Consider the following 26,197-nt stretch of genomic DNA (forward strand, 5'->3'; position numbering starts at 1 on the left):
TGCAAATTATGAAAAATGTAAATATTTTTAAATGATCTATTTACAGATTTGAATATGCGTGAAGGTGACATCAAGGAGGTAAATAATGTTCTATTGCAGTGAAATGATCCAGTATGCAATGTGCATATACCTGAGATGACGTGTTACCTACTAAAACACAGTTCGTTTTTTAAGGACTTAAGGTCCAGATATCCTGAATATCCCAAATATAAAGACATTGCAGAAGTGTGTGGAAACATGAATTATGTGGAATTATGTGTACATTGTGAACATTCACCTCAATGTTCAGCTTTAATAAGAGTCATTATTGGACATCAGAATAACCTATCTCATGCTGTCTCCAGGTCAGAGGGAGGAGCTCTCTCTTGGGACAGCAATATCGTTGGGATTTGCCAGTGCCCTTTGTGTTAGATGCTGGTCTTGGTGAGACATTTTTGTAGGATGGTGATACATGTTCCACTTTACAAACATTGTTCACATTCAATATTATTAATGTTGATCATTACATTTAGCGGTTAAGCTGAAATGTTCATAACAATTGATAATTTTATGATAAAAGCATCAAAATTGGTAAAGAAGCTCACAAAGGGTATCTGATCATATTTAGAATAGTAGTTGCCTTTGATTTGGCAAATATATATTTCACAAATATGGATTTTATTAGGCGGAAAAAAGGGCAGGAAAAGGATAATGTAAATGTGAGTGGAGTGTGGGGACACTGAATAAAATAGCTACACACAAGTGTAGTATAATGAATAATTGGTAAATAGGCAAAAACGGTTTACGTTTTTTAACGGTTTACTAATCACAATCAACCAAATTGAGAACAGCCGTGTTCAAATGAAGCGCACAGTATTTCATTGACGGCTACTGCTGAAGCATCAGCCCTGGGGTGAAGTCCTCCTTGTCTGAAGACGTACACAACTAAAGACGAGCAAGTGAAGAGTTCAGATGCAAAAGCCTAAACGCTACCTCCATCAAAAATGAGATAACGATGGTGAGTGAATGCTCTCCATACATAGTATACCATATTATATTATACTAACCCATTAAATACCACTCTCTTCCTGGTCTGAATGTGTAGGCAAAAAATAGGAAGCTGATATGTGTGTAGGCAAAAAATAGGAAGCTGGTAAAAAAAAATGCTAATTTAAAAGAAAAGTGGTCAGATGGATTTAGAGGATTTTGCACTCTTCACGTTTACCTGTGCAAATCCACATAGCAAAGGGCAATGTCCTATTGCCTCTATGCCAATCCTTAAAGAAAAAAATGTATAACAATCTCAAATGAACCGAAATGACATCAATAGATGGTAAGGTGTTTGGTGTGTTTGAATTCCCTTCCTTATAGCATACCTTCTACATTCCACAATGGGGAGAGGTTCACCTTATCTGACACCTTGTATAACAATTATATTTCCTTATTAGCTGCATAGCTAATAGCTTACATATACTTTATTGCCAAATGTATTGGGTCACCTGCCTTGACTTGCATATGAACTTAAGTGGCATCCCATTCTTAATCCATAGGGTTTAATATGACGTCGGTCCACCCTTTGCAGCTATAGCAGCTTCAACTCTTCTGGGAAGGCTTTCCACAAGGTTTAGGAGTGTGTTTGTGGAATCTTTGACCATTCTTCCAGAAGCACATTTGTGAGGTCACACATTGATGTTGGACGAGAAGGCCTGGCTCTCAGTCTCAGCTTTAATTCATCCCAAAGGTGCTCTGTAGGGTTGAGGTCAGGATTCTGTGCAGGCCAGTCAAGTTCATCAGTGTGTGACCTCACAAATGCGCTTCTGGAAGAATGGCGAAAAATTCCCACAAAAAAAAAAACATTCCCACTAAACCTTGTGGAAAGTCTTCCCAGAAGATGTCACTTAAGTTCATATGTAAGTCAAGGCAGGTGACCCAATATTTTTGGTAGTATAGTAGCTGCAAGATATTTAGACACATCAAGTTTTCCACAAAGCTTACTGGAACTTACATCCCCTGATGATTCTCTTGTTCAGTTCTGCACTGGACTTGAATTAGGAACCTCGGGCACAGATATTGTAAATAACACGTATACGATTTTGTGTGAAGTATGACAAAGATGTATGGTAAAATATGTAACTGTATAAGTTAGTTTCTACTTTCAATCAATTTTCACCTAACAAAACCCATTTTGGTCATTTTTAAAAATTGCTGCTGTGGCCCCCTGGGACTAAATTCGAGACCCCCTTTGTGAATTTTTATACATAATGTGATGCTTTTATCACAATGTGATACATTTTTGGTGCTTAACTGCCCCACTAATTGTAAATGAAATGTAATTGCTGGTTGTACCTGTTTACTATACACAGACATAAACGCCAAAGGGGTCATTCTCAAAGCTTTTGAACAATTCAGACTAAAAACCTGCATTGATTTCAAGCTCTGGGATGAATGTGAAGCATTTCACATCTCAATTGAACAACAAAGCGGGTAATAACCTTCAGGTGTTTTCAATGATACAAGTCTTTGCCTTTCGAGTCATCTGAATCAAACAACCCATCTTTCTTTCAGATGTTGGTCATATGTTGGAAGAGAGTTAAAACAGCAAACACTTTCCATTGGCATTGGCTGTGATTTGATCAGTACAGTTGAGCATGAGCTTCTTCATGCTCTGGGATTCTGGCATGAGCAATCCAGATATGATAGAGATGATCATGTCACAATCAAGTGGGAGAACATTGAATCAGGTTTGGCTCAGTAGTTTACACACAGTAAACTGGCTATCATTTCTAGATACAGTAGACAGTACATGCATACATAGTATACTGCAGTGTTTCCCAAAGTGTGGGCCATGGCCCACTGGTGTGCCATCAAGGTATTACAGGTGGGCCACGAGAGGTGGCCTACAATATTTTATTTATTGCCATTATTCGTTTATTTGTATTTGAGTTTGACATACCTTAAAAGTTAATGATTACATAGTTCAAATTCAAACCATAACCAGAGATATTAAGCCTATTCATCAAAGTGACATTCATTTGATGTTGGTCCAGAATATATTTGATGGGGTTGTCATTGACAGACTATGGGTAATGCTAAACTAAAGTGTGTTATTGGAGCGGTGGTTGTCAGGTAGAAAAAAAAACGTCTCAAGCAAATCAAAAAATCACAGTGAACATGTGAAGAACAAGACCCTGAGTACCCAAGTACTCCGACTACAGAATTGTAAATAGTAAATAATATAGTAGTAAATAATAATAATAGTAAATAGTATTCTAAATGTTTGAAATTGGGCCTCAGCAGTGCTGTGTCTCTGTGTATGTGAATTCTTCCTTCACTTGAAATAAAAACTAACTTTCCATTTTTGTGACTCAACAGAGGAGGAACACAATTTTAAAAAATATTTCCGCAACACCACCAGCACCCAAGGCACAACATATGACTACTGGTCTGTGATGCACTATGGACAATATGCCTTTAGTAATGGATTAGAACCAACTATCATCACAAGGGATGCAGATTTTCAAGATGTGATTGGTCAGCGACAGGACATGAGCTCCCTTGATGTTCTGGAGCTCAATAGACTCTATAGATGTAGTAAGTACCCATTTGATCACAAGAGAAGTAAATATATAAAAGAAGTACCAGTAAATATAGTCGCAAGCAGCAATGACAGGCCCAAGCACCGATGCATCCGCGACCAGAGGCGGACAGAGTACAGAGTTTCATTACTTGAGTAAAAGTACAGATAAAAAGTTACCAGAAGTACAAGTAAAAGTACAACAGTCAGATGTCTACTTAAGTAAAAGTACTGAAGTACTTGTTTTTAAGTACTTGAGTATCAAGAGTACAAGAGTAGCCTACATTTTTTAAATATTGCATTGCTACTGCCACAGTGCTTACATTTATGTACAGAAATGTCCTACATGGAGTTATGAAAAATGTTAATGTTAATACCGTGGAGAATGTAAAATGAATTGGAAGTAAAATCAAGTCATTTTCATCTTTTTACCATGTTGCCAGGGATGGGCAGTATTTCTAATACATGTATTTAAAATACGTATTTCAAATACAAAATACTATTTTGTAATTGAAACACTAGAAGCGAAAACTATCATTAACTTAAACTGAAAATAGTCTGGCGAGGTGGGGGCACAGCCATTCCCGGGATGGACCTGCTGCGTCTTCACCCATTGTTTCGTCCATGGTTTCGTCTCTTATCTAAATCTGACCGTGAAGTTGACTGAAAGCTGAAGGTGATTGCTGATAGGCTGTCCCAATCAGTGGCACCTGCACAATCCAATCACGTTTGAGAGGGAAACAACAAATTGAGGGTTTCCGAGATTTTTCTTTTTAGTAGTAACGGGTAGTCACGGTTATGGATAGAAATGTAGTGGAGTAAAGAGTACAATATTTGCCTCTCAAATGTACTTGAGTAAAGTCATGAGTACTCCTCAAAAATGATACTCAAGTAAAGTACAGATCCCTCAAAACTGTACTCAAGTACTGTACTCAAGTAAATGTACTCCGTTACCGTCCGGCTCTGTCCGCGACCCATGACATTTTGTAATGTAATGTGGTGTGTGTGTTATACAACAGTTAGGTCCGGTTGAGCTATTTATTCATATTTGATTGGACAAGAGGTCATTCTATGAGTCATCATAAGTAGCAATATCAGCACAACGCCAGTCAAGACTTTTTTACTGCTAGTAAGCCTAATCATCCACATACTGTATTGAATTACCAACACAAACATTCTATTCATTCATAGCGAGAGAGCAACAATTTCATAACGTCACCTTGAAGCCTCACAGGATCAAATAGAGTATATATACTATACTATACTATACTATACTATGCTATACTATACTAAGTGAGGAAAAGGCAAAGTAGGTGGCTGGCAGTAAATGAGCTCAGACATATTTTTTGGTCACAAAACCTGCGTTTTTAGATTTAGTAGCGATTGTTACAAACCCTGAACTTATTTGTTCATACAGAACTACTGCTGTTAGCTACTGAGTTAGCTCCGCCATGTTTAATCATTTTTTTCGAGTTCACTTTCAAGTCTTTCGAGTGGTGTCACGTTGCTTGGCAACGGTAAACAAAAAGGCTAAAGATTAGAACTATTTGTGTGGGCGGAGGATGAACGAACAACAATGTAAATAAACGATAGAAAACACAATTTTGTATCTTAAAACTAATAATTAAGCAATATGACACTCATGGTCGTGGGATTGGTAAAGGATATCGCTACGGCTGTAATTGCCTTCGGCCTCGTACTTACGACCGAATTATAGCCGTGGCGATATCCTTTAACAACCCTGTTAAACTGCATTAAACTAGATGTACCGCAGAGCGGTACAAAACATGACCGCCGCCCAGTCCAGTACATTTTTTCCATAAAAATAAGTCACGTTTGTCAAATTGTGTTCATTTCCTACTTTGTTCCTTTTTTGTGTTTGTAATTGAGTGTGTGGTTGTTTTGTGTATATGTGTGCTTCTGTGTGAGTTTGTGTGCCTGCATGTCAGTTTTTTTGTGTAAATAAGGAATAGGAATATGATTTGCGTCGTAATGATTATATGCTTTGCGCTGTGCTTTTGACTATAATGATAGAAATATAGTATGGGTCTTCGGAGTATATATAGTATATATAATGATAAATATATAGTATGGGTCTCATGTAACTTCGGATGTTACATGTTGCAATATATTTACACAGCAAAAAGAGCAGAAGGACAGGGATGAAGAGTCAGAAGAAGATGACGACAGGACAACGGATGAGGACAGTGAGGAGTAGTAGAGGCTAGTTCTTCCCTTTGTTACTCAATTGTGAGTCACAGCAGAGGGCCAGTGAATAGCTGTTTCCAAAATTATTGTGGAATTCAGAAATAATTATTCCTGAACACTAGGGCTGTAATGATATACGATCCGAAATCGCGACATTCATATCCACGATACTGTGTCGCGGTGTGAAAAGGCAGAATCGCGACACACCCTTTCTAGTATTTCACGCACTGCTTTGCAGCTTACGCGGCTGCAAAAGCAACCCACATCTCCCGCTTTACTTATCAGTTGCCTACGTTCAGCCTACGTGCAAAAACAAATAAATAAATAATAATTTCATACCTCTCCTTGCTTTCATTGTAGACTATGTGTGCAACTTTACCAAACAGTATAGAAGTAAACCCCCTCTCCTTGCCCCGCTCTCTCTCGCGCTCCCTCCCTCTCACTCTCCTGCTCAATGAACACGCGCGACTTACATGAAACATTCACAATCGTGAAAGCAAGGACGCATAGAAGACGACTAGCTAAATTACTATTAAATCCGCTTACCATCATTAGCTATCATTGCTGCACATATTTGTGTAACCAGAAGGGGGCGCTACTGAGCGCAAAACACCTTTTGACCTCTTAAATGCCTTACTGCAGGCTGTTCATGTGAAGGAACAATTGGGGCTGATGTAATCAAAAGTAGAAAATTTATTAACAACAAATAATTGAGGCAATACATACAATAAATAGTAGCCGCTCAGGCATGAAACAACAATCTGTAGTTGGGCAGTCAATAAATAAGTATCAAACAAGCGTGGTACAATATTCACAGGTGATCACTTCAAACCAAAATAAATGTGCATAAAGGAAATAATAATACTAATAGGTTTTATACCGTATATTGCACACAATATTCACTGCACACAAGTTTAGATAAATATTTGTACACACTGATGGTTATTTGATTCTGCACCGCACACATTCAGCACTGCAAACAAGGACTGTCCTCAGACAAATATATTCCACATAGCCCTAAGCGGTTAAATAGACAAACACAGACAAACATGGACACACAAACCAACACACTCTCTCACACACGCATACACACACACAGAACTAGCAAACAGACGAGCAACAGGAGTTACTGCGCTGGGCCACGTAGTGGCTCACCTATGGTCTGTAGGCCCAAAGCTGCGCACAGTCGATCCGATTAAAATGCTGAATGCTGAAATTTGCCCCACCAAACTCAAAAAGTACAAAACATAAACAAAACATAAACAAATTAATGAAAGAAAAACAGTGGCTGTGACTCCTAAAATGGTCCTCCTCAGGACTGGAGAGACGCGCGTTCACCGGCTGCCTATCAGTCAGTGGCTGACGCTTTGTTCTTGGGCTACAATGCAAACACAATAGCCAGCCAAGTCAGGCAGTCATCTAGAAAAATTATAAGGCGGCAGCAAGGACAAGACTGAGTCAGGGAACTTACATTGAGACCGGTGTAGTTAAAGGTTGGTGAAACTTTCCCATGAAGTTGTAACAATGCAGCGCAGGAGGGTTTAACGTGAGCGCCCGTGCTTCTGTAGGAAGGATTAAATGCGAGTGTCGGCGGCTCAGTGCAGTATCTGCCAACAAACAAGGGCAGCGGTAAGGGTCAACGATACAACAAACATCCAATGGTTAGCCATGGCGAGAGATAAGTCACAACTTACCTCAACTGCGATCCAGACACTTCCCGTGTTACTCAGAGTTCACCAAGCAAACTCCCAAAAGACAATGTAGGCACGTTGCATACGGCTTAATGATCGATAAGCCCCAAATCACTACAAAACAAACAACGTGAAATCATCCATGTGAAATTACAACACGGGAAAGATGAGCGCTTAGAAGAAATTAACTTACCCTAACGTTTTCACACTACCGACGCACCTTCCGACTTCACGGCCCGCACAACAAACAACACCTCTCAGCTCCACTGCACCACCAACAAAGCAATCTTTGGCAGGCTCCCGCCACCATTTGAAATGACATGCCACCTGTGCCACCTAATTACACTCGGCACGCAATTGTCTTGCGTCGCCGGACACCAAGTGGCACTTCCTACTCAACACCATACTCTACCCGCTACATTCACCCCCCCCTTAATGGTCACCGTCCCGGTGACAAAGCAACCCACTATGTCCATGGCCTGAACACAGTGGTGATGGTACTTGCTATGGAGTGTGCCACTGGCCCTTCATCGCGATCAACCTGCCTGATGGTACTACAGGGGAGGTTATGGGGATTAGGGTGGTGGCCTGCAGTCGTCCTAGTGGTCCTCCTCAGTGCTGGCATATCGCCAGGCGCCGTTGCGACCTCATCGTCCCCCTGAACACTTTCAGCGCCCTCCTCACTGGCAGAATCAATCACGTCAGGTTGTCCTGAAGCAGGAGACTGGGGCTCAGCAGCAAGAGACGAAGCGGGTACAGGCGGCGTGTCTACATGGAGCGGATCAACTGCAACTAGCTGTACAAGGTTGCCTTCCTCCTCCACACTGCCCTGTGAATCAGTGGCCTGTGGATCCTCTACTCTGAGGTCACGCACCCCAGATGTAGAGGGTGAGTCCCCTGCTATAGCAGGCTTTGAAGATGGTTCAATCGGAAGAGGGCGCAGCTCCTGGCGGTGTATGTTCTGTTCTGGCCCCTGTTGACCCCTCGGCCTGATCTTATACAACGTGCCAACCTCGTCTAAGCACCGTACCACCTCATAGAGTGTACTGTCCCAGTGGTCTTGGATCTTATGATGCCCAGGTAAGTGTGAGCGTCGATACACTAATGTACCTGGTGGCAAGAGGGGCAAGGGAGTTGTCCTGTGTCTGGCTCTATCTGCTGCCGATGCCTCAAGGCAAGCCCGTGCCTGGTGATAGACTTCGGAAAGGTGTTCAAGATGTTCAGCAACCCATTGCTCAGTCGTCAGCTCATGCGATGGGTCTATGTTACCCAGAAGTAAGTCCACGGGAAGGGTGGGCTTGCGACCGAACATCAGTTCGTATGGTGAAAGCCCTGTGGACTGATGTACTGTGGTGTTGTAGGCGAACAACACTTGGGGCAGATGAATCGGCCACCTTCTCTTCTTCTCGGGAGGCAGAGTGCGAAGCAGATCGTGTAATGTTCGATTAAACCTCTCGCACTGCCCATTCCCCTCTGGATGATATGGGCTTGTGCGAGACTTCTGTATACCATAAAGTTGGCATAGATGATGGAACAGCTCTCCTTCAAAGTTTCGGCCTTGGTCAGTGTGAATGCGTTGTGGGACGCCATAGATGTAAAACCATTGTTCTGTCAAGACTATAGCCACAGTTGATGCTTTTTGGTCCACTGTGGGGTACGCCTGCGAGAATTTAGAAAACACGTCTGTTACGACTAGAAGATTTTCCTTTCCATCACTGGACTTTTCCAGCAGGGTAAAGTCAATGGCAAGGATTTCAAGGGGCCTAGATGCCAACAGACTACCCATAAATGTCCAGAGCTTGGGTTGCGCAGCCTTCGCAGCCAAACAACGTTGGCATTCATGGCACCACCGCTCAATGTCCCTACGCATGAATGGCCAGTAACAGTGCTGGCGGACTAGTGCTGTTGTGTGTTCCACCCCCCGGTGGCCATGGTTGTGTAAGGCAGTCAACACCTCTGTTTGGAGCTGCTGAGGCAACAACACCTGCAAGATCACTTCCGTACTACCTGGCACATGACTCTTCCAATACAGAACACCCTCTTGCTCTTGTACATTGGACCACTGACGTACCATTTCAGTGACAGCAGGTGAATTATTGGCCCTCTCTTCTGCATTAGGGGGGCTTCCCCCGCCTCCAATACCTCAGAAAAGGCCAAAATACCGGGTCACTGGACTGAAGGACCTCAAGATCTGCCCTAGTGCGCACTGGAGAAGCGTCGATGGCATGAAGATTGGCCAAACTTACAGGCCAGATGTCTGAAGTGATGGCCCTAACCTCAGCCGGAACGGTGATCCCTGGAGCTACCGCTGACTCCTGATCCAGAACCGGAGGTGGAGGTAAGCGAGACAAGGCAAGTCAAGATGGTAAATTTTGCCTAAATGAGGTAATCTCTGTACTTCTCTGAGCCCCCTACTCGCATATGCAATAGGTCGCCGAAGCCCCCCTTCCTGCTCCTGGGATAAGACTGCTCCGAGTCCCAACCCACTGGCATCAATCTCGAGCACAAAGGGTTTGCTGAAATCAGCATAACCAAGGACCGGTGCACCAATCAGCATTTGCTTCAAGGTGTTGAAAGCCTGCTCACAGCCCCAGTCCCAATGATCTCGTAGGGAAATACCCGGACCTACTCTTTTCTTCTTTGGGCCTGGCTGCAGCTTTGACACCATCTTATGCAGAGGAGCTGCATACCTAGCGAATCCCTCTACAAAGCGTCGATAGTATGATGCGAACCCAAGAAACGAGCGGAGCTCTGTCACTGTAGAAGGTGTCTTCCAATCCCTGACAGCACTAATCTTATCAGGGTCAGTCGCCACACCGGAGGCAGAGATGACATGCCCCAAGAATTTGACCTCTGGCTGAAAGAAGTGACATTTCTCCAGTTTTAATTTTAGACCCTGTTGGACCAACCTGCCCAACACTAACTCGAGGCGTTCCAGATGTTGCTCAAAAGTACAGGAAAACACCACCACATCATCCAAATAAATAAATAAATAAAGAGAGTGAAAACGCTGGTCACCGAAGATCCTCTCCATAAGTCGTTGGAAGGTTCCTGGGGCATTGCACAACCCAAATGCCATGCGTTGGAATTCAAAGAGACCAAATGGGGTGCAAAACGCTGTCTTTGCCCGGTCCCTCTCCATCACGGACACCTGGTTGTACCCGCTTGCCAGGTCAAGAGTGGAAAATAAACCGGCACCGGTAAGGGCATCCAAGGACTCCTCTATTCGAGGTAAGGGAAAGGCATCTTTACGGGTCTTCGCGTTTAACTGCCTATAGTCAACGCAAGGACGTATAGACCCATCCTTCTTCTGCACAACTACAATGGGTGAAGAATAGGGGCTACTACTCTGTCTGACTACACCTTGATCCAACAGCCCTTGAATGTGTGCTTTAACGGCCTCGTATTGAGAGGGCGGAAGCCGGCGATAGCGCTGCCGTACTGGGGCCTTGTCCAATAAATGGATCTCATGTTCAATTAAGGATGTACAGCCCAATTCTCCTTCCCCAGAACTAAATGCGGTGCTGTATTTTTGAAGCAAGGACCTAGCCTGTTGCTGTTGGAAGTCAGTTAAGTTGGGCCAGGCAAGATCAGCAAGACCAGGTAGCGGAGAGGTGGTGGCTTCCATTGCTTGAATCAGCACAGAGGTGCCCTGTGTATCCTCTTCCTCCTGGAAGCAAACCAAAGTGGTTACTGGGTGTACACCAACCATATGCAGTTGCCCTAGAGTGGTGCGTGGTCTTAGCCAGCGGTCTTGGTTCCCCACATTGACCACTGGAACTTGCGCGGTGCCGTTACCGAGGGGAAGTAAAGAGGTTGGAATGATCAAGTCCGGCGGCAACTGCCACTCTTTCTCTCCAGGTTCAAGAAATCCCGACACCACAAGGGGGCCCAGCCCCTGTCGGCATGTCGCAGACACAAATTTCAAGGACCCGGCCAGAACATGAACTGATGGCCCCGGAGGAATGGATACGCTACCTAAATGACCTGAGCCGGAGAGGTATTCAAAACTCTGACATGCTAATAAAGCATGCTTCCAAAGAGCTGGGACTGAAGACATAGATGAAGAAGTAAACAAACTAGGGCCCTCCTGGCAGAACATTTCTTGAAGGCAACACCGGAGGATATTCATCCCAACCAACCCGGGAACGGTGTTCTTCTCTCTGGTTGCTGTGTCCAGGGTGTCTTGCACCACAAGAATGCCCATTGAGGGAAGCACCTTCCCCAAGACCTCCACGTCCAGTTCCAGATAACCTCGATACGGAATATCAAGACCGTTGGCTGCCTTTAATTGCAGCCATCCTCAGGAGCGTAGCTGTTCTTGCCCCAGAACCTGAAAATGTTCTTTAAAGAAGGCCTCAGTGACAGTAGAGACCATTGAACCTGTGTCAACCAAACATTTCACCACCACTCCTCCCATTTTAACATCTGCCACAGGACATTGCCCAATCAGGCCACGGTGAGAGGTAGGTGTGTTCAAAGGAGAGTCTGAGCCTGGCAAACCCCCATCTAATGCTAGGCTCCATGCACTAGAGGGCGCTAGTTTCCCTGATGCCCACTTGGAGGAACGTTGGTGTTATTACGTGCCACTTGACCCGAGTCTCTGCGTGCCCCCTGTGCCTGTTGCCGACCCCCGCCGCCCACTGGGCACTCCCTTACCATGTGTCCAGCCTGCTCACACCCGAGGCAAATAGGCTGCCCAGTGGGTGTGAACTGATACCACCTTGATTGGAAACTTGCTCTGTTTTGGGCTGAGGGCCCAGGTCCAGAGGATAAGTGCTTCAGAATGTGGTCCAATTGTTGTTGTTTACGCAGACAATCCTTTACCTCGGCTAACTCATCGTTTGGTTTGGCTACCACTGCCTGGGTTGTGGCACCCCACTCACCTGTTTCTCCTGAACTAACATCACAAGAAAATGCTCTCGCCCGTACCGGACGGGGGCCGTCCCCCTCTTCAGCCCACCGAATCGCTTCTTTATGCACGTCCAAAAAAGTAGAATCCGGATAAAGTCGAATAAATTGCTTTAGCTCCCGGCGCAACATTTTGTCCTTAACATGGCGTCCGGGTTAAGAAAGCAACCATTGGATTTTTATATCAAAATTTCAAAAGGCCATGGCTTGAAAGTGGTCAGAGATAAAATCCTACTGTAAATGTTAAAATCTTTGAGTATAAACAAAAGTTTATGAAGGGGGTACATTTACCCATCTAATTTGCCACTGGATGGCAAGCAAATTATGCACCTTTCAGTAAATACTGGATGAACATATTTGAGCAGATTTAGGCTACTTTCTTTTTTGTCATATTACCCACATAACAAATTAACAGGAAAACACCTAAGATGTATACCAACAATAGTAAACTATTACTAGCCTATAACCACAAGGCCTACAATAAAGTATCCTGGTCAAATCAGTTCCTTTATCGCGGGTGACTTTGTAGTTCTTCAGAGCCCTATTTCTACAACCCCTGCTGTCTGTACCACGTCCAGTACGGACACTATCATCACGATTACCACTGCAACCTCCAAGCTATGTTGGGCAGAGGGTCGAAATAAGCATGGTATGCTTAGTGGACACCGTCGTATACACGAAAAGACGCACCTCCATTCACACCATAAAATGTCTAGACCCCCCCAATAAAAAAGAAAAATCGAGATTCGTATCGAACCGTGGGTCAAAAATCGTGATACAAACCGAATCGTGAGGTTGGTGTATCGTTACAGCCCTACTGAGCACTGAACATTTTTATCCTCCAAAAATCCGTCTAGATCGCCCCCAAAAACTCCTTAAAAACTCTTAAATAGTGATTTTGAATCTTGAAAATGTCAGATATGGACTCAGCATCTCCAGTAACCCCTAAAAACATACTAACATTGATCAATATAGGTGATTATGCTAAATTATGCTAATTAGTTCAATTACAGTTTCTGCATGCTGGGAACCCATACTATATATTTCCATCATACTGTAACACTTTGGTGTACTCAACATTTCCGGGTCCACAATGGGGCTCTATGGGCTGTCAACCGGACTATTATTCTGATTCTAATCGGATTAAAAGTGTCCATATAAACAGAGCTGCGGTATTTAAATACAGTTACTCATATTGTATAATGTATTCTAAATACATATTCCCATTACATGTATTCCATTACTCTAACACTGATGAATTCCTTTCCCAGATGACTCCATCTCCTTCCTGGACCACTGCAGCTTTGATGAGGGCGTGTGTGAGATGAGTTCAGCTGGATGGGAGAGAGTGAGCCGAGCTGATAGAGGGCCCCAATCTGACCACACCTACCTGGGCATGGACTCTCAAAGTAATGCTCAAACACATCTACAAATTGGATCCCCTGTAGTATCAATGTATTCCATCAATGGGAATGTTTTGGCTGATTTACCGATGCAGTCTAGTACTGAAAACAAGATTCACCTTCACTTTTATCATGTCACCCCTTGTTCCGTAGTGAAAACGTTATTTTCAATTTTAGATAACCGGTTAATATCGTTCAGATTAACCTTCGTTTGAATATTATTCAAAAGGCTTGCAAAGTCACCTGCCCACACAGTGTTCCCCAGACCCCTTATAGCAGTGGTCCCCAAACATTTTCTTCCGAGGGCCAGCTCACTATGCCTGGCTCTAAGAGAGGGCCAGAGACTCGGAGTATATCAACCATAAATAGCTTAGTGCTGTGAACAACAGCAGTCTACCTTAGTTGAATATTCCAATACATTTAATCATAGGCTACTGCAATTTAATACCATTGCTAGCTGTGTTTATGTTGCCACCATGCCATATCAGTGTAAAATGTAGCTCAAATGAAATAATACTAATAAAAAGTAAAAGTAAAAAGTTGTGAACAAGCAATATCCTACAAATAATTTAAAGTTATTAAACTATGAGAGTTTTATGAAGTGCTGGCAAACACATCTGAAATGACCACCATTCTAACTTTCACTCACCTGATGAGAACTTTGAACTCTGTATGAACATTTGAACGTGTGAATAAAAAATAGAAATAATTATCCCAGAAAGTCCCAGAAATATGACTTGAATAGATATTAACGTTAGTTAATAGTTATTAACGAATAATAAACGTTTAGAATACTTTGAGCACTGATTCAGTCAGCATAGGCCTCTTACATTGTTTGCAGGTAGGCCTACATTTCATTCCGTTTTCGATGGCAAAAGCGAAACAGCGCCAAAACAACCACCAGTGGACAAAAAGAGTATTACATGTGTACTGTTAAGACTCGCCATAGAGAATTAATGGGGAAATTACGGAGGTTATAGTTTGACGATGTCGTACTCCCGTGCGGGCCAGATGCTGTATACCACGGACATGTTTTGGGGGGCCACCTAAAATGAGTTGGCGGGCCATATTCGGCCCGCGGGCCGTAGTTTGGGGACCACTGCCTTATAGGATGAATTTAGTCAGACATTAGTCAGATGTATGAATCAGTGTCTCCCCTGTATAATAGGCTAGAAATACTAGTTGATAAAAGGGATTTTCATACCCAACACTATCTAACTGCCTTTTCCAAGTATATAGTCTAAATTACTGAAACATTGTGTGAAACAGGGCCATAGTCACCATAGACATTGAGGGGGACGTGCCCCCCCCCAATATTCAAATATGACCAAAATGTCCCCAATTTATGGACATAGAAAAATAAAGACAGAAAAAAACGTTATACTAGGCCTACAGGAAACCAACACGCACCACATCTGAAATGTAATCAAACGTAAATAATGCAGTGACCTAGTGTGTTCCTTAGTTGACCTAGTGATGGTTCCAGAGTAGCCTACACCCTGAGTGGTTTGTCCTGGTGGTTTTTCGTTAGTGACGTGCGCTATCAAAAGCTATTTATACCATTTACTGCACCCTACTGCGGTGTTGGAAAGGTATAGCACAGGCTAAGGAAATCCCATACATTTTTGGGGCCGATCAGACTCAAAGGGAACTTTGAAACATTTTCCATATTGTAGCCTATTCTCGCTATGATAGCGAAAGTGAAACATTTGATTTTAAATGATGAATTTGCGCAAGCCTGAGTCATTCATTTCTTTCACATGTCTTTCAACATAAATAATGCATTCACATGCTAGTAATGCCAGAAATTGCCGTTTATAGGCCTCTTAGAAATGGTTGTTGCATCTTGCATATTATTTAGATCGCGACTCAGTCACAAGCGCATCCATGCATGCAAAACGTAGGAATTAAATGTGGCGACGGCACACAAGTTGGAAAAATCTTTTACAATGCACTGGCGGTTATAGCCTACAGTTAATGTGAATCGCCAAAGAAAGGAATTTGCACCTCCATTCATCAATTAAAGGCTGTAGCAGGCCTAGTGTTTCTACATGTTGGCACAAAACATAATTTCTGTCAGAAGCCAGTCAATAATGCAGGGGGGGTAACATGAGGTGAGTCAGACAGAAGAGGGGCCTGTCTTAGTAGCCTATTCCTGAATCCTGTCCCTTTCAAACTACGTTAAAATTGTGTGATTAGCCGCCAGCATAATAAAATCTAAATTAAAAGACAAAATCTTATTAGGCTATAGGTCCAAACCTATGAGTCTAAGCCTTAGTTAAAAAAAGTGTAAGTAAGTCAAAGAACCACATTCTGTGTAATATAGCGTTTAACAAAGATACTCTAGTTTGTAATTGTAATTTGTAATTAGTAAGTATACATTTTTAAGACAAATGGAGTCATAATACAGGTCCAGGGATGGATTACTGAATGGGCTTACTGGGCCTTCTCCACCCTTCTCTTTTCACAAAACTCACTAGAAGTCATCATTTAAATGGTCATTTTTTAAAAAATAAAAATCTTCCGTGGGAGAATGCCTCAGGACCCGTCTATCTGGAGGAGGGGGGGGACGGGGACATCTGTGCCCAGGGGTTCATAATCCATCCATGCCATGCCTATGCCTAATACCCTAATTGACTGTTGTGATTTTGAATAATATTTTTTTCATGGTAGGTAATGTATTGAAATTCTGTTTGGGGGTCTCTCAGACCCCACCACAGATTTGGTCCCCCCCAATGTTGACATCATGACTACGGCCTTGGTGTGAAATAATATAGGCTACCAGAGACACTTGAAAAATATATACATGCAGTTACTACTACCTATAAGCCTTAAAGCAAGGACATTTTCTTTCACTGAAGTTAGGCTATCGGACATTTTTTAAGATCTAATATTATATAGGCCTACTTGCCTAAACCATTCGTTTATTTGGAAACAGTTGTGGGCAGAGGAAACAGTTGGTGGGAGTCATAGTTGATGACAACTGACAGTTGAAATGGCTGAACAGTTAAATAGTTGAATAGTTTAAATTGTTAAATTATTTAATAGGGAATTATTGTAGTGAGGTCTTTTATTTTGAAACAGTTGTGGGCAGAGGAAACAGTTGGCAGAAGTCATAGTTGATGACAGCTGAGATGACAGTTGCAATGGCTGAATAGTTCAATAGTTGAGAAGTTTAAATGGCTAAATTATTTAATAGGGAATTATTGTAGTGAGGACTTTTATTTTGAAAAAGTTGTGGGAAGAGGAAACAGTTGGCGGGAGTCACAGTTGATGACAACTGTCAGTTGCAATTGCTAAATAGTTCAATAGTTGAGTAGTTTAATTAGCTAAATCATTTAATAGTGAATTAATAGATGTGCATAGGTAGATAGTTTAATGAATGTTGATAGACAGATAGTTTAATGGATGAAGTGAATAAAAAGAAGTGAAAGAAAGTGGGGAAGAGAAAAGTGAGCAATTCAGTTCAATGGAGAGAGACACAGCCGAGGTTGCAATGAAGTTGCTGCAGTCATTGAGAGAGCACAGGTGCAGCTGATTGCATTCTAAGTCATTAATTGGCTTTGTGAGAGGGCCTAGTTGCCTAGCAGCTGTCAGTTGATACAGGTGCAAATCAGTTTGATTAGCCCATTGTGATGTCATAGTGCCAATGCAAAGTCTATGGGGGAAAATAAGCTTGATTTATATTAATATCTCAAAAAGCATAAAGTTTACAAAAACGAAAAATACATTCCTCAAGTATCCTTTTCAAGACCTACGTTACAAAGTTTGAATGGAGTTTCTATGTTAAACGGTTGAAGCTGAATTAGACGCAAAAATTGGGTGGAAAGAATAAGAAGACTTCGGATAACAGAACAGTGCATTTTCATGCACTGTAATTAGTTGCCAATGGAACTGTTGTATAAAAGAAAAATGACACGAGTGGGAGTGGGGTTGGTAAGGATATCCCCATGGCTGTTATTGCCTTAGGCCTTGTACCTACAGCCGAATTACAGCTGTGACTCCCACTAGTGTCATATTGCTTAAATGAACAAAACTTGCCAATAATACATACAAATATGCCACTCTTGTGGGGCAGCTGATAGGCCTTATATCAAGAGAGCTTGCCCATAGACCTGAAAAGCTTGCACATATACTACAGGGTTCCCGCAGATCCTTAAAAAGTCTTAAAAAGTCTTAAATACAACTTTCAGGTTTTAAGGCCTAAAAAAGTCTTAAATTGTCTGGGATGTCTTGAATTTTCGAAAGGGAGGTATTAAATTTGCGTATGGGACCGCCAGCGAGTGCAAGAGAGCGAGTAAAATGTCTCCATCCCGTTTTGTGTATTTAAAACGCACGGTTTTCACGGGTGTGGTTAAAGATGTGAAAACGGTAATAATACAGTATGTACAAATATGCCTGACGTTTTAGTGGTGTAGGTTGGTAAGCCAGTTAACAATAGGTTGGCCATACGTTCGAATTTAGGCCAGACATATGGATTTGAAAAGCCCTGTCCGGCGTCCGGCGCAGTCTCAAGCTGGACGCGCATTTGTCCTCCTTTTTGGAGTTGCGTTGGGCATCTAGAATCTTTGCTCGGACGCAGAATCGTTTCACAAACTATGGACGCGAAGACTGCTGGTCAAATTATGTGCAGTGCTTCTGTCACTCGTCTGATAATTTGCTGCACAATTTATGAAGGAACCCCGGACTGACAGAAAAAGAAAACAAACGTTTTCGCACTCAGGAGGAAATACTGTACATGTTAAGTTGATCTGTTTGCATCTTTCCTGCGTGTGTTGCTGGCCTAGCCTAGGGAAGAAAATATCTGTCTAAGTTATAATACCTGTAATATCTGTCAGCAGCTTGCTTGCCAGCGTTTCCCAGTAGGCCTACTTCGCAAAAGTTGTGAAATATAACTCCATATTTTTTTAATGTCGGCGACTGGCTACATAAAAAAAAACATGCGTTCATAATACGTGCGTGCTTGAGATGAAACCAGCAGTTTTCAGCAGGATCATGCGAGTAGGACCTGTCTCTTAATTCATTTAAATTAAAGTCAATGGTTTTACGATGTTTCAGTCAAGCTTTGGTTGGTTTAGATACAACAGGTATACAACTGTAACTTTAATTTGCTGCATATGGGACAATAGATGCAGATAGTAAATTATATAAAGTAGGCCTATTTAAATAGCTTAGTCTAACTTTTCTAAAATATTGAAGGGAATCCAGTCCAGTGCACATGTCTTTGGCAAGTAGCCTAGGCTACTACAGACGCAGGTGAAGAACAGTCAGCCTCAGCCAGTAAGCACAACCAAATATGTACTGCCAGCTTCAAAAGCAAGCAGCCCAGACCCTAAAATTGGGCATTTATAGCTGTGAAGGTAATTCACACACAATTATTTTTCTTTCGTCAAAATATATTTGGTAACTTCTGTAGACATCCAAAATTGGGTGGGGGTTAAAATTAGTAGGAAAAAAAATTGCATAAAACAGTTTTAAGTTGTCGTATGTATCTTTTTGCCGTGGTATACTTATTTTTTTTCATTTAGATGTCTTGAAAAGGTCTTAAAAGTCTTTAAATTTGCACTTGGAAAATGTGCAGATACCCTGATACTATACTTTTTCCTGCAGAAGCTTGCATACGCTATTTTTTCACACACAAACACACACACACACACACACATACACACACATATATATGAAAAGCTCACACATGCTCACACACTTTTATCTTCACACTTTTTTTTAACTACAGTACATAATTTTCTTTCTCACAATAAAAAAGTCTCACAATTACTTTTACCTTGCAAATGTCCTAAATACACTTTGACTCACAGACTTTGATGCGTGTTCTTGCGAAATTCGTAAGGGCTTAGCGCTGTCCCAATGTTGCATTTTCAAAGGGCGTGAGTACACACTTACCGAGCCCTTTCGGTGAGTTTGCATCGGTCTGCATCAGTGCAGACTCACCAAAGGGAATTACCCACAGTTCAAAGCATTGTGATGTTTACCACGGAGACCATAGGGAAATCCATAAATTACAAAGGTAAACAACTGCACGACACACAACCACGGAACGTGTATCTTTGTTATTAAACTTTGCCAAGGTAACGTGATCTCGTGAAGTGCTGTCTCAATCCCATTTATACCTATCTGAGCCCATGTGGCATCACACAATCACTCACTTAGCATCTGAGATCAATTAAGTCTGTGAGTGTTCAGTCCTTAGTCCTCAGGGCTCACTTTGTGATTCAGCCATAGAGAAGTCTACATGACTGAATTAGATTGTGCTTTAATCAGAAATAAGAAAACAAATGCATTCCCATGTATAGCCCACCCCTGTGTATAACCTAATGGCTGAAGTAATTTTGCAAAATCAATGTATGTTGTCACTGCATGTCATCATCTGCAGTGGTCTAGCTATAGAAGCAGGTAGGCCAGCTAACAATGCACTGCAATAGTCCAGTTTGGAAAGAACCTTGGCCTGCACAAGAGGTTGAGTGGCATAATGTGTAAGATAAGGTCTCGTCTTCTGAATATTGTACATTATACAACAGTGAGGTCCGGTCGAAGGCTAATCGTGTCTTCCTGTTGTACGTTGTGACAACCCATAACTTGTGAAATGACGTAACTTCTTTGACGTCAGAACTCGCCATGAACTGGGGGTCATCTGATTTGTATGAGACCATGCCGTCACATAATTTTTCGCAAGTCCTTGTACATGTACCAAGTTTGGTTTTGATACACGAAAGCATTCCTGAGATATTACATACTTCCTGTTTGGTGGCTATGCCGCCGATTTTATTTGGTTGTGACAGGCAAACACTTCACTTCCTTCCTCTAACTTTTGTGTTGCTTGGTTTTTGTAGTGCCTCCTAGAGGCTAAATGGCACTAAATGTCTTGTGTGTCTTCACAATGGAGTTCCGAGTCCATATGGCAAGTTTGATTGCTTTGCAATGTTGTGTGCTTAATCATGCACACTAATAAGATAGTGAACTGAAGAAGAACAATAGTGTGCCTTGCTTAAAGGTTGTATCAGCGATAGCGGGGATACGTCACTTCTGTTGATGTTCAAACAAAACAGAGAGCTAGCTCGCTACTCCCTCCCCCTCCCTCCCGTGCAATTAAAACTCTCCTAAACGCGCATCTCGTCGGTTATTGGTTGAAACACTTTATTTTGCCTTTGAGTGGGTTGCCAACCCTTGGTAGCAATTGTTTTTGTGTACAGATCTCAGAGCCTAGGCTGTCTACAGAGACGCATTTTTTTTTACCGTGCTGCTTATGGGGCAGGCAGCTAGTGGATCGTTAGGAAATATTAGATGAATGTGATCATTTACTTTTGGGCCTGAAATCGCTGATACAACCTTTAAGCAAGTACATTAGCAAGAAGAAGAACAAGAACATAGAGAACTCAAGAACAACACTAGTGTGCATTGCTTAAGCTAGCGCACTAATGATAAAAAATTGGGACAAGAATAATAGTCTAGACAAAAATTGGGAAGAAGGTCTGTTTTGCTTAAGCAAGCACAACTCTCCAGGGTGTGTTGCTGTCCAGTGTGTGTTGCTAGCCTAGCCTACATAACAGGGACGTGAATCCTCTGATCTCATTTCTAAAACAAGTAAATGGTTTTACAATAGCATATTTCAGTCAAGCTTTATCTATTTAGTCACATCTATTTTGTTAAATTTGACACGTGTGTTGTCCCTGTACACACACGCCACATGTGTTAAAAATGTTGCAGTATAGGGCAAGTCAGTGCAGCAAGTACTACTCGCCTAGAATCAGGGACTGAAAACAGAATTAATTTAATTTTGGTTCGTTCTTAGCAAAAACATTATTTTTTCATTCCTGTTCCAGTGTTCCAAGGCCTCTCCTCTAAATGGTAACCGGTTAGAAAGTTATAGAAGAAACAAGATTGTGTATTATATTGTTTATTTTGTTAGTTCATCCTTTGTCCGTTAGTTCATATTTTGATTTTTGATAGTTCTAATCTTAGCCTTGGTGTTTACTTTTCCCAAGCAACGACACACCTCTCGAGAGACGGACGTTGCTTTAAAAAAAAGTAAACTAATAATCAGAATCAATAAATAGTTTGACTGGATCTAACTGTTGTATAAACTGCAGCATTTCATATTACCATATCATTCTTCTGTTGTTTGATTCGCATGTTTAAAAACAAGATTTTTTGTTTGTTTAAAAAATAGATTCCAGCTTTTTCATGCATGCCAACACAATAGTAGGACAAGGGGAATTCTCCACACTGCAGACCAGGAGGTTGATTCCTAAAAGAAATGGCAATATCCAGTGCCTTGAGTTCTTCTATTATAATAGTGGGAATGAAACAGATCAGCTCAACATCTGGATGACTGAGTTTGATAGTGAAAATGACACCATGAGAACTCGCAGACTCATGGGCCAGGTTACAGGTGAGGGCTCTGTAATTTCTTATTGAATTATAAATGCAAAACAAATGCAAGAATAAGTTAAAAGGGAACAAGCACTTTAAACTACATATGGATTTGAATCCAGTCCACAATAAATTTGGTTCTTGGGACATGCTACATTTTTGTACTTTTTTTTTTTCAAGTATCTTGACAATCAGGCCAGTAGTTTTTGCATACAGTAATCCTGATTACAGATAAACATATCCTCCTAGGTGGAGGTAAGAATGCTGGTTACATATATCATTGTAGATTAGTCTGAACCAAATCAGAGACCTCTTCCTCTCTTAGGTTCTCCAGCTGATTATTGGCAACTCCATTATGTTCCTCTGAACGCCACTAAGACGTTTCAGGTGGAGTTTGAGGCCCGCAAAGGAACAGACGAGTCCAGCGGCGGGTTCTCTGTGGATGACATCAACCTGTCAGAGACCGAATGCCCTCATCAGACATGGCAGATCAGGAACTTCAAACAACTTCTGAACACCAGTGCACCTAACACACATATATACAGTCCAACATATTATACCAGTGATGGCTATAGGTACCAGATGTTTCTGAAACTTGACAATCCAATAATGTCTGCATTTATTCGCCTGGTGTCTGGGGATTTTGATAACCAGCTTCAGTGGCCTCTGCAGTGGAGGCAGATGACTTTACTTGCCCTGGACCAGACCCCTGACATTAGGCAACGCATGTCCAAGCAATTCAGCTTCACCACGGATTCAGCGAATGAACATGGTAAAAGAGGCACAACCCTCAATACAAATCATAACATTGAAAATGATGGATAATGTTGCACAGTTAACCATCATAAGTTATTTAACTTATTTGCTGTGCAAAGGCTACAAGCCCTTTGAAATGCCTATTTATTATAGGCATGGGCAAGTATTTATACTTTTTCTTCTTTCTACTTCTGATAGAAATGGACGATTTTCACATGTACTTCACTGGAAGGCCTTATTGAATGGTTGGATGTAACACGAAACATATTAAATGACGTGAAGTGTTTTTCCCCATTTGCAGCACCAAAGTGTTGGTACAACCCTCGTTTAAATGGAACATATGTAGAAACAAATGAGAGTGGTGAACCTCTGTATGTTAATTTGGGCTACGGCTGGTCTAACTGGATGAACATAGAGAGCCTTAGAAGAAGATCCTTCTTAAAGGGAGGGGACTTGTTTCTTCTCTATGACATACAAGGTAACAAGCATTTTATAGAAAATCTACACAGTTTTATTATTAACATCATGAGATAGTGTTTAATATTTACATTTCTTCCTTTAGACATTTCAAATCTCCTTCGAAATCAGTCATCTCCATGCGAAGTTAACACAAGGTAGAGAAACTATTTTCATTCAACTGTAAATTACGGGTTTAGGGCCATTTACCTGATGAAACTAATGCTCAGTAAATTCCACATAATATGGCAAAGCACAGTACAGTGGGCACTTTCTGCAGACTAACAAAGTCAATGTTTATGCTGCATATGTACATCTACCCCTATGTCATACCACATACAGTACATTTTCTTAGTAATAATGTGTCCAATCTGTAACTATAATGTGGACAAACTACATGTACCGCATTAAGGTAGATCATGTGACCAACGCTTGGTGATGCCATATTATTCCAAGAAAATAAAGCATACTTCTCACCTACTCTCCATCCTCTACTCTGGTAAACCACTTAAGATATGTGTTCTGTAGCCACATTCATCCTCATATTCTCTGCAAGGTCACAAACTTGTGTGCACTACCTACAAAGACAAGTCTGCAACAACATACAGTATTCTTTGGTGACACCCAAATGCACGTCTGTATCAGCATAACTCTAGTACGTTTTTTCCATTATGCGGCAGTCATTTTACATACAGCTTTGTTAGTATGTCTAGATATTTATCCATCTGGTGTGTTTTGTTTGCATTGTACGTGGTCACACCATGCGGCAGTCATATTATGTACCGCTATGCAGTACATCTAGTTATTTAATGTCCATTTTCATCACTTCTCACTTCAATCATTTTGCCTTATAGTTCCACAACTCCAGCTGCCACCACAGGAGGCGACAGGTAATTCAAATGAGTTGTAATACATAATATACCCACAATGAAATCTGCACTGAATGAAAAATAAGATTGCAGTAGACATCATTTATCATCAAAAATCTTTGGGACCATCTCTTCTTTACGTCCTTGATTAGTTTATTTGTGGTGGTAAACTTTCAATGGTTTCATATTTTTTTTTTTTAGTGCCTGTTCCAAGATGTCCTTCTCTCCGGTAGTGCTGGTGGTGACATTGATCTTGTTTTTAAGTGTGTGATCATCGGACCACTGTCATCAAATCTCAACAGTTGATTGATAATGTTATGGCCTGAGTTTACTTTGGTGGACATGGTCTGCATACAACAGTATCTACATTTTGTCACCAGCACTGGCCGAACTGCCAGTCGTGCTGCACCAACGTTTTGTGTCCATACATAATTTTGCATTGACTATGCCTGACATGTTTTCAAGCACTGGTACAGGTCAAGGCATAAACAAACATAATCTATTTACCTATCTCCCCTGGGATTACATTTATGGGATGTTCATGTATGGGAAGTCATTTTAATTCCTGCTTCTGTGAATTAAAACATAATATTAAAATGTTTTGCTATAGATACTCAATGCAGAAATACTGTGTTTTGATGACATGACTCGTGCTGCCAAGAGACATATCTGAAGTAACAAACAATGATCTTATATACAGCACCAGGGGTGATTCTAGACCTAGAGCTTTGCTGGGGCACAGGCCCCCAACTCCCAATACATTAAAAAAATAATAACTGTGCGCGCAATATGAAATAAATGGCTAGCCTGATTTGGACCATCACATATCTCCCCTAGGTCACAGACATCCTCCTCCATACTCTGAATAGTTTTACGTCTAGCCCCCAGTATGTCCTCATCCGTTTCTTGCATCTCTCTCCTCCTCCTCCTCCTGCCTGGTATTGGACTGCCCAGCCTGTGCGCTTTCTCCCCTCTCTTCTCCCTCTCTTCGACCTTCTCCTCCTCCTCCAGCACTCTCTCCCTCAATTGTTGTAGCAGCCACTATCCAGCAACATCCAAACACATAGGCATGAGTAGGCCTATACTCACTGCATGAATTTAATAGGCTTTCCTACTAACACAAGGGAAGCTTATTTTTAGTCAAAATTGAGATATACTTCCCTCCCATCCCAAGATATACTTCCCTCCTATAGACATCCTGGCAATACTGCAGTTCTTTGTATCTTAAATAGCCTACTAAAGCCTTCGTACTGACCTTTGGTGATAATTTGCAAATGTAGCCTATAATAATCTACACAGATGGCTACTCTGATTCTGTGTATATTATTATAGGCTACATTTGCAAATGCAGCAAACTTATTTAAGTTTGCCAAACCATTGATCAAATCACAGCACTGGCTATTACCAGCATAAATCTTAATGTTACCATTAATGTGGGCAAAATTATCATACCTCCCTCATCCTCCTCACTGTTCCTCTCCCTCTGCCTCTCTTCAGGAAGAATTTTCTGATGTCCATCTCTGAATAGTTTATCAGAAGGCTATGTTTAGTTTTACAGTAGGACAGCTTCACAAACCGTATAGGCTACTTTTAAAGGACTCTCTCTACAGTATACGTATAAATCCTTATTAATTGTCCGCATGTGTGCATGCAACCTACGCATGGTGTGAGTGTGTGTGTGAGGGAGAGAGCACAAGCTGGTAAACTGTTGCTAAATCTAGGCTACAATGACGCTAAGCATTGAAAAACAGATGCTAGTTAGGTGGGTAACACTCTCTAACAGCGATCAACTTGTCATTTTTTCTGTCAAACAAGTTAAACAGGGGACGACTTACTCTATGCTCAAAGTGATGTAACGAGCTCCAGCGGATTCCACAGTGTATGTGTGTGCAGAACAACGAAACACTCGGAAGAATCATGTGAACGATTTTCATTGGTTGTTGCGTTCAATCTTAGCCAGCT

At 41.7% G+C, this 26,197-nt stretch overlaps 1 protein-coding gene across 1 annotated transcript; it reads left to right on the forward strand.

Moving 5' to 3' along the window:
* The first annotated feature begins 50 nt into the window (after positions 1-50).
* LOC125306065 (meprin A subunit beta-like) lies at positions 51-24,781 on the forward strand. The gene is made up of 12 exons (XM_048261212.1): positions 51-78; positions 345-423; positions 2,343-2,463; positions 2,545-2,720; positions 3,352-3,570; positions 13,635-13,772; positions 21,952-22,173; positions 22,480-22,926; positions 23,212-23,388; positions 23,473-23,524; positions 24,221-24,256; positions 24,437-24,781. The coding sequence occupies exons 1-12, from the start codon at positions 55-57 to the stop codon at positions 24,504-24,506; spliced, it is 1,761 nt and encodes a 586-aa protein (XP_048117169.1). The 5' UTR covers positions 51-54; the 3' UTR covers positions 24,507-24,781.
* The last annotated feature ends 1,416 nt before the right edge of the window (positions 24,782-26,197 follow it).

The sequence above is a fragment of the Alosa alosa genome, chromosome 13, assembly GCF_017589495.1.
Source record: "Alosa alosa isolate M-15738 ecotype Scorff River chromosome 13, AALO_Geno_1.1, whole genome shotgun sequence".
NCBI lineage: Eukaryota > Metazoa > Chordata > Actinopteri > Clupeiformes > Clupeidae > Alosa > Alosa alosa.

Coding starts and splice junctions, on each gene's coding strand:
- LOC125306065 (XM_048261212.1), top strand. CDS start 55: ATGCGTGAAGGTGACATCAAGGAG. Junction 2,721..3,351: donor GTGGGAGAACATTGAATCAG/GTTTGGCTCAGT, acceptor GTGACTCAACAG/AGGAGGAACACAATTTTAAA. Junction 23,389..23,472: donor TCTTCTCTATGACATACAAG/GTAACAAGCATT, acceptor TTCTTCCTTTAG/ACATTTCAAATCTCCTTCGA.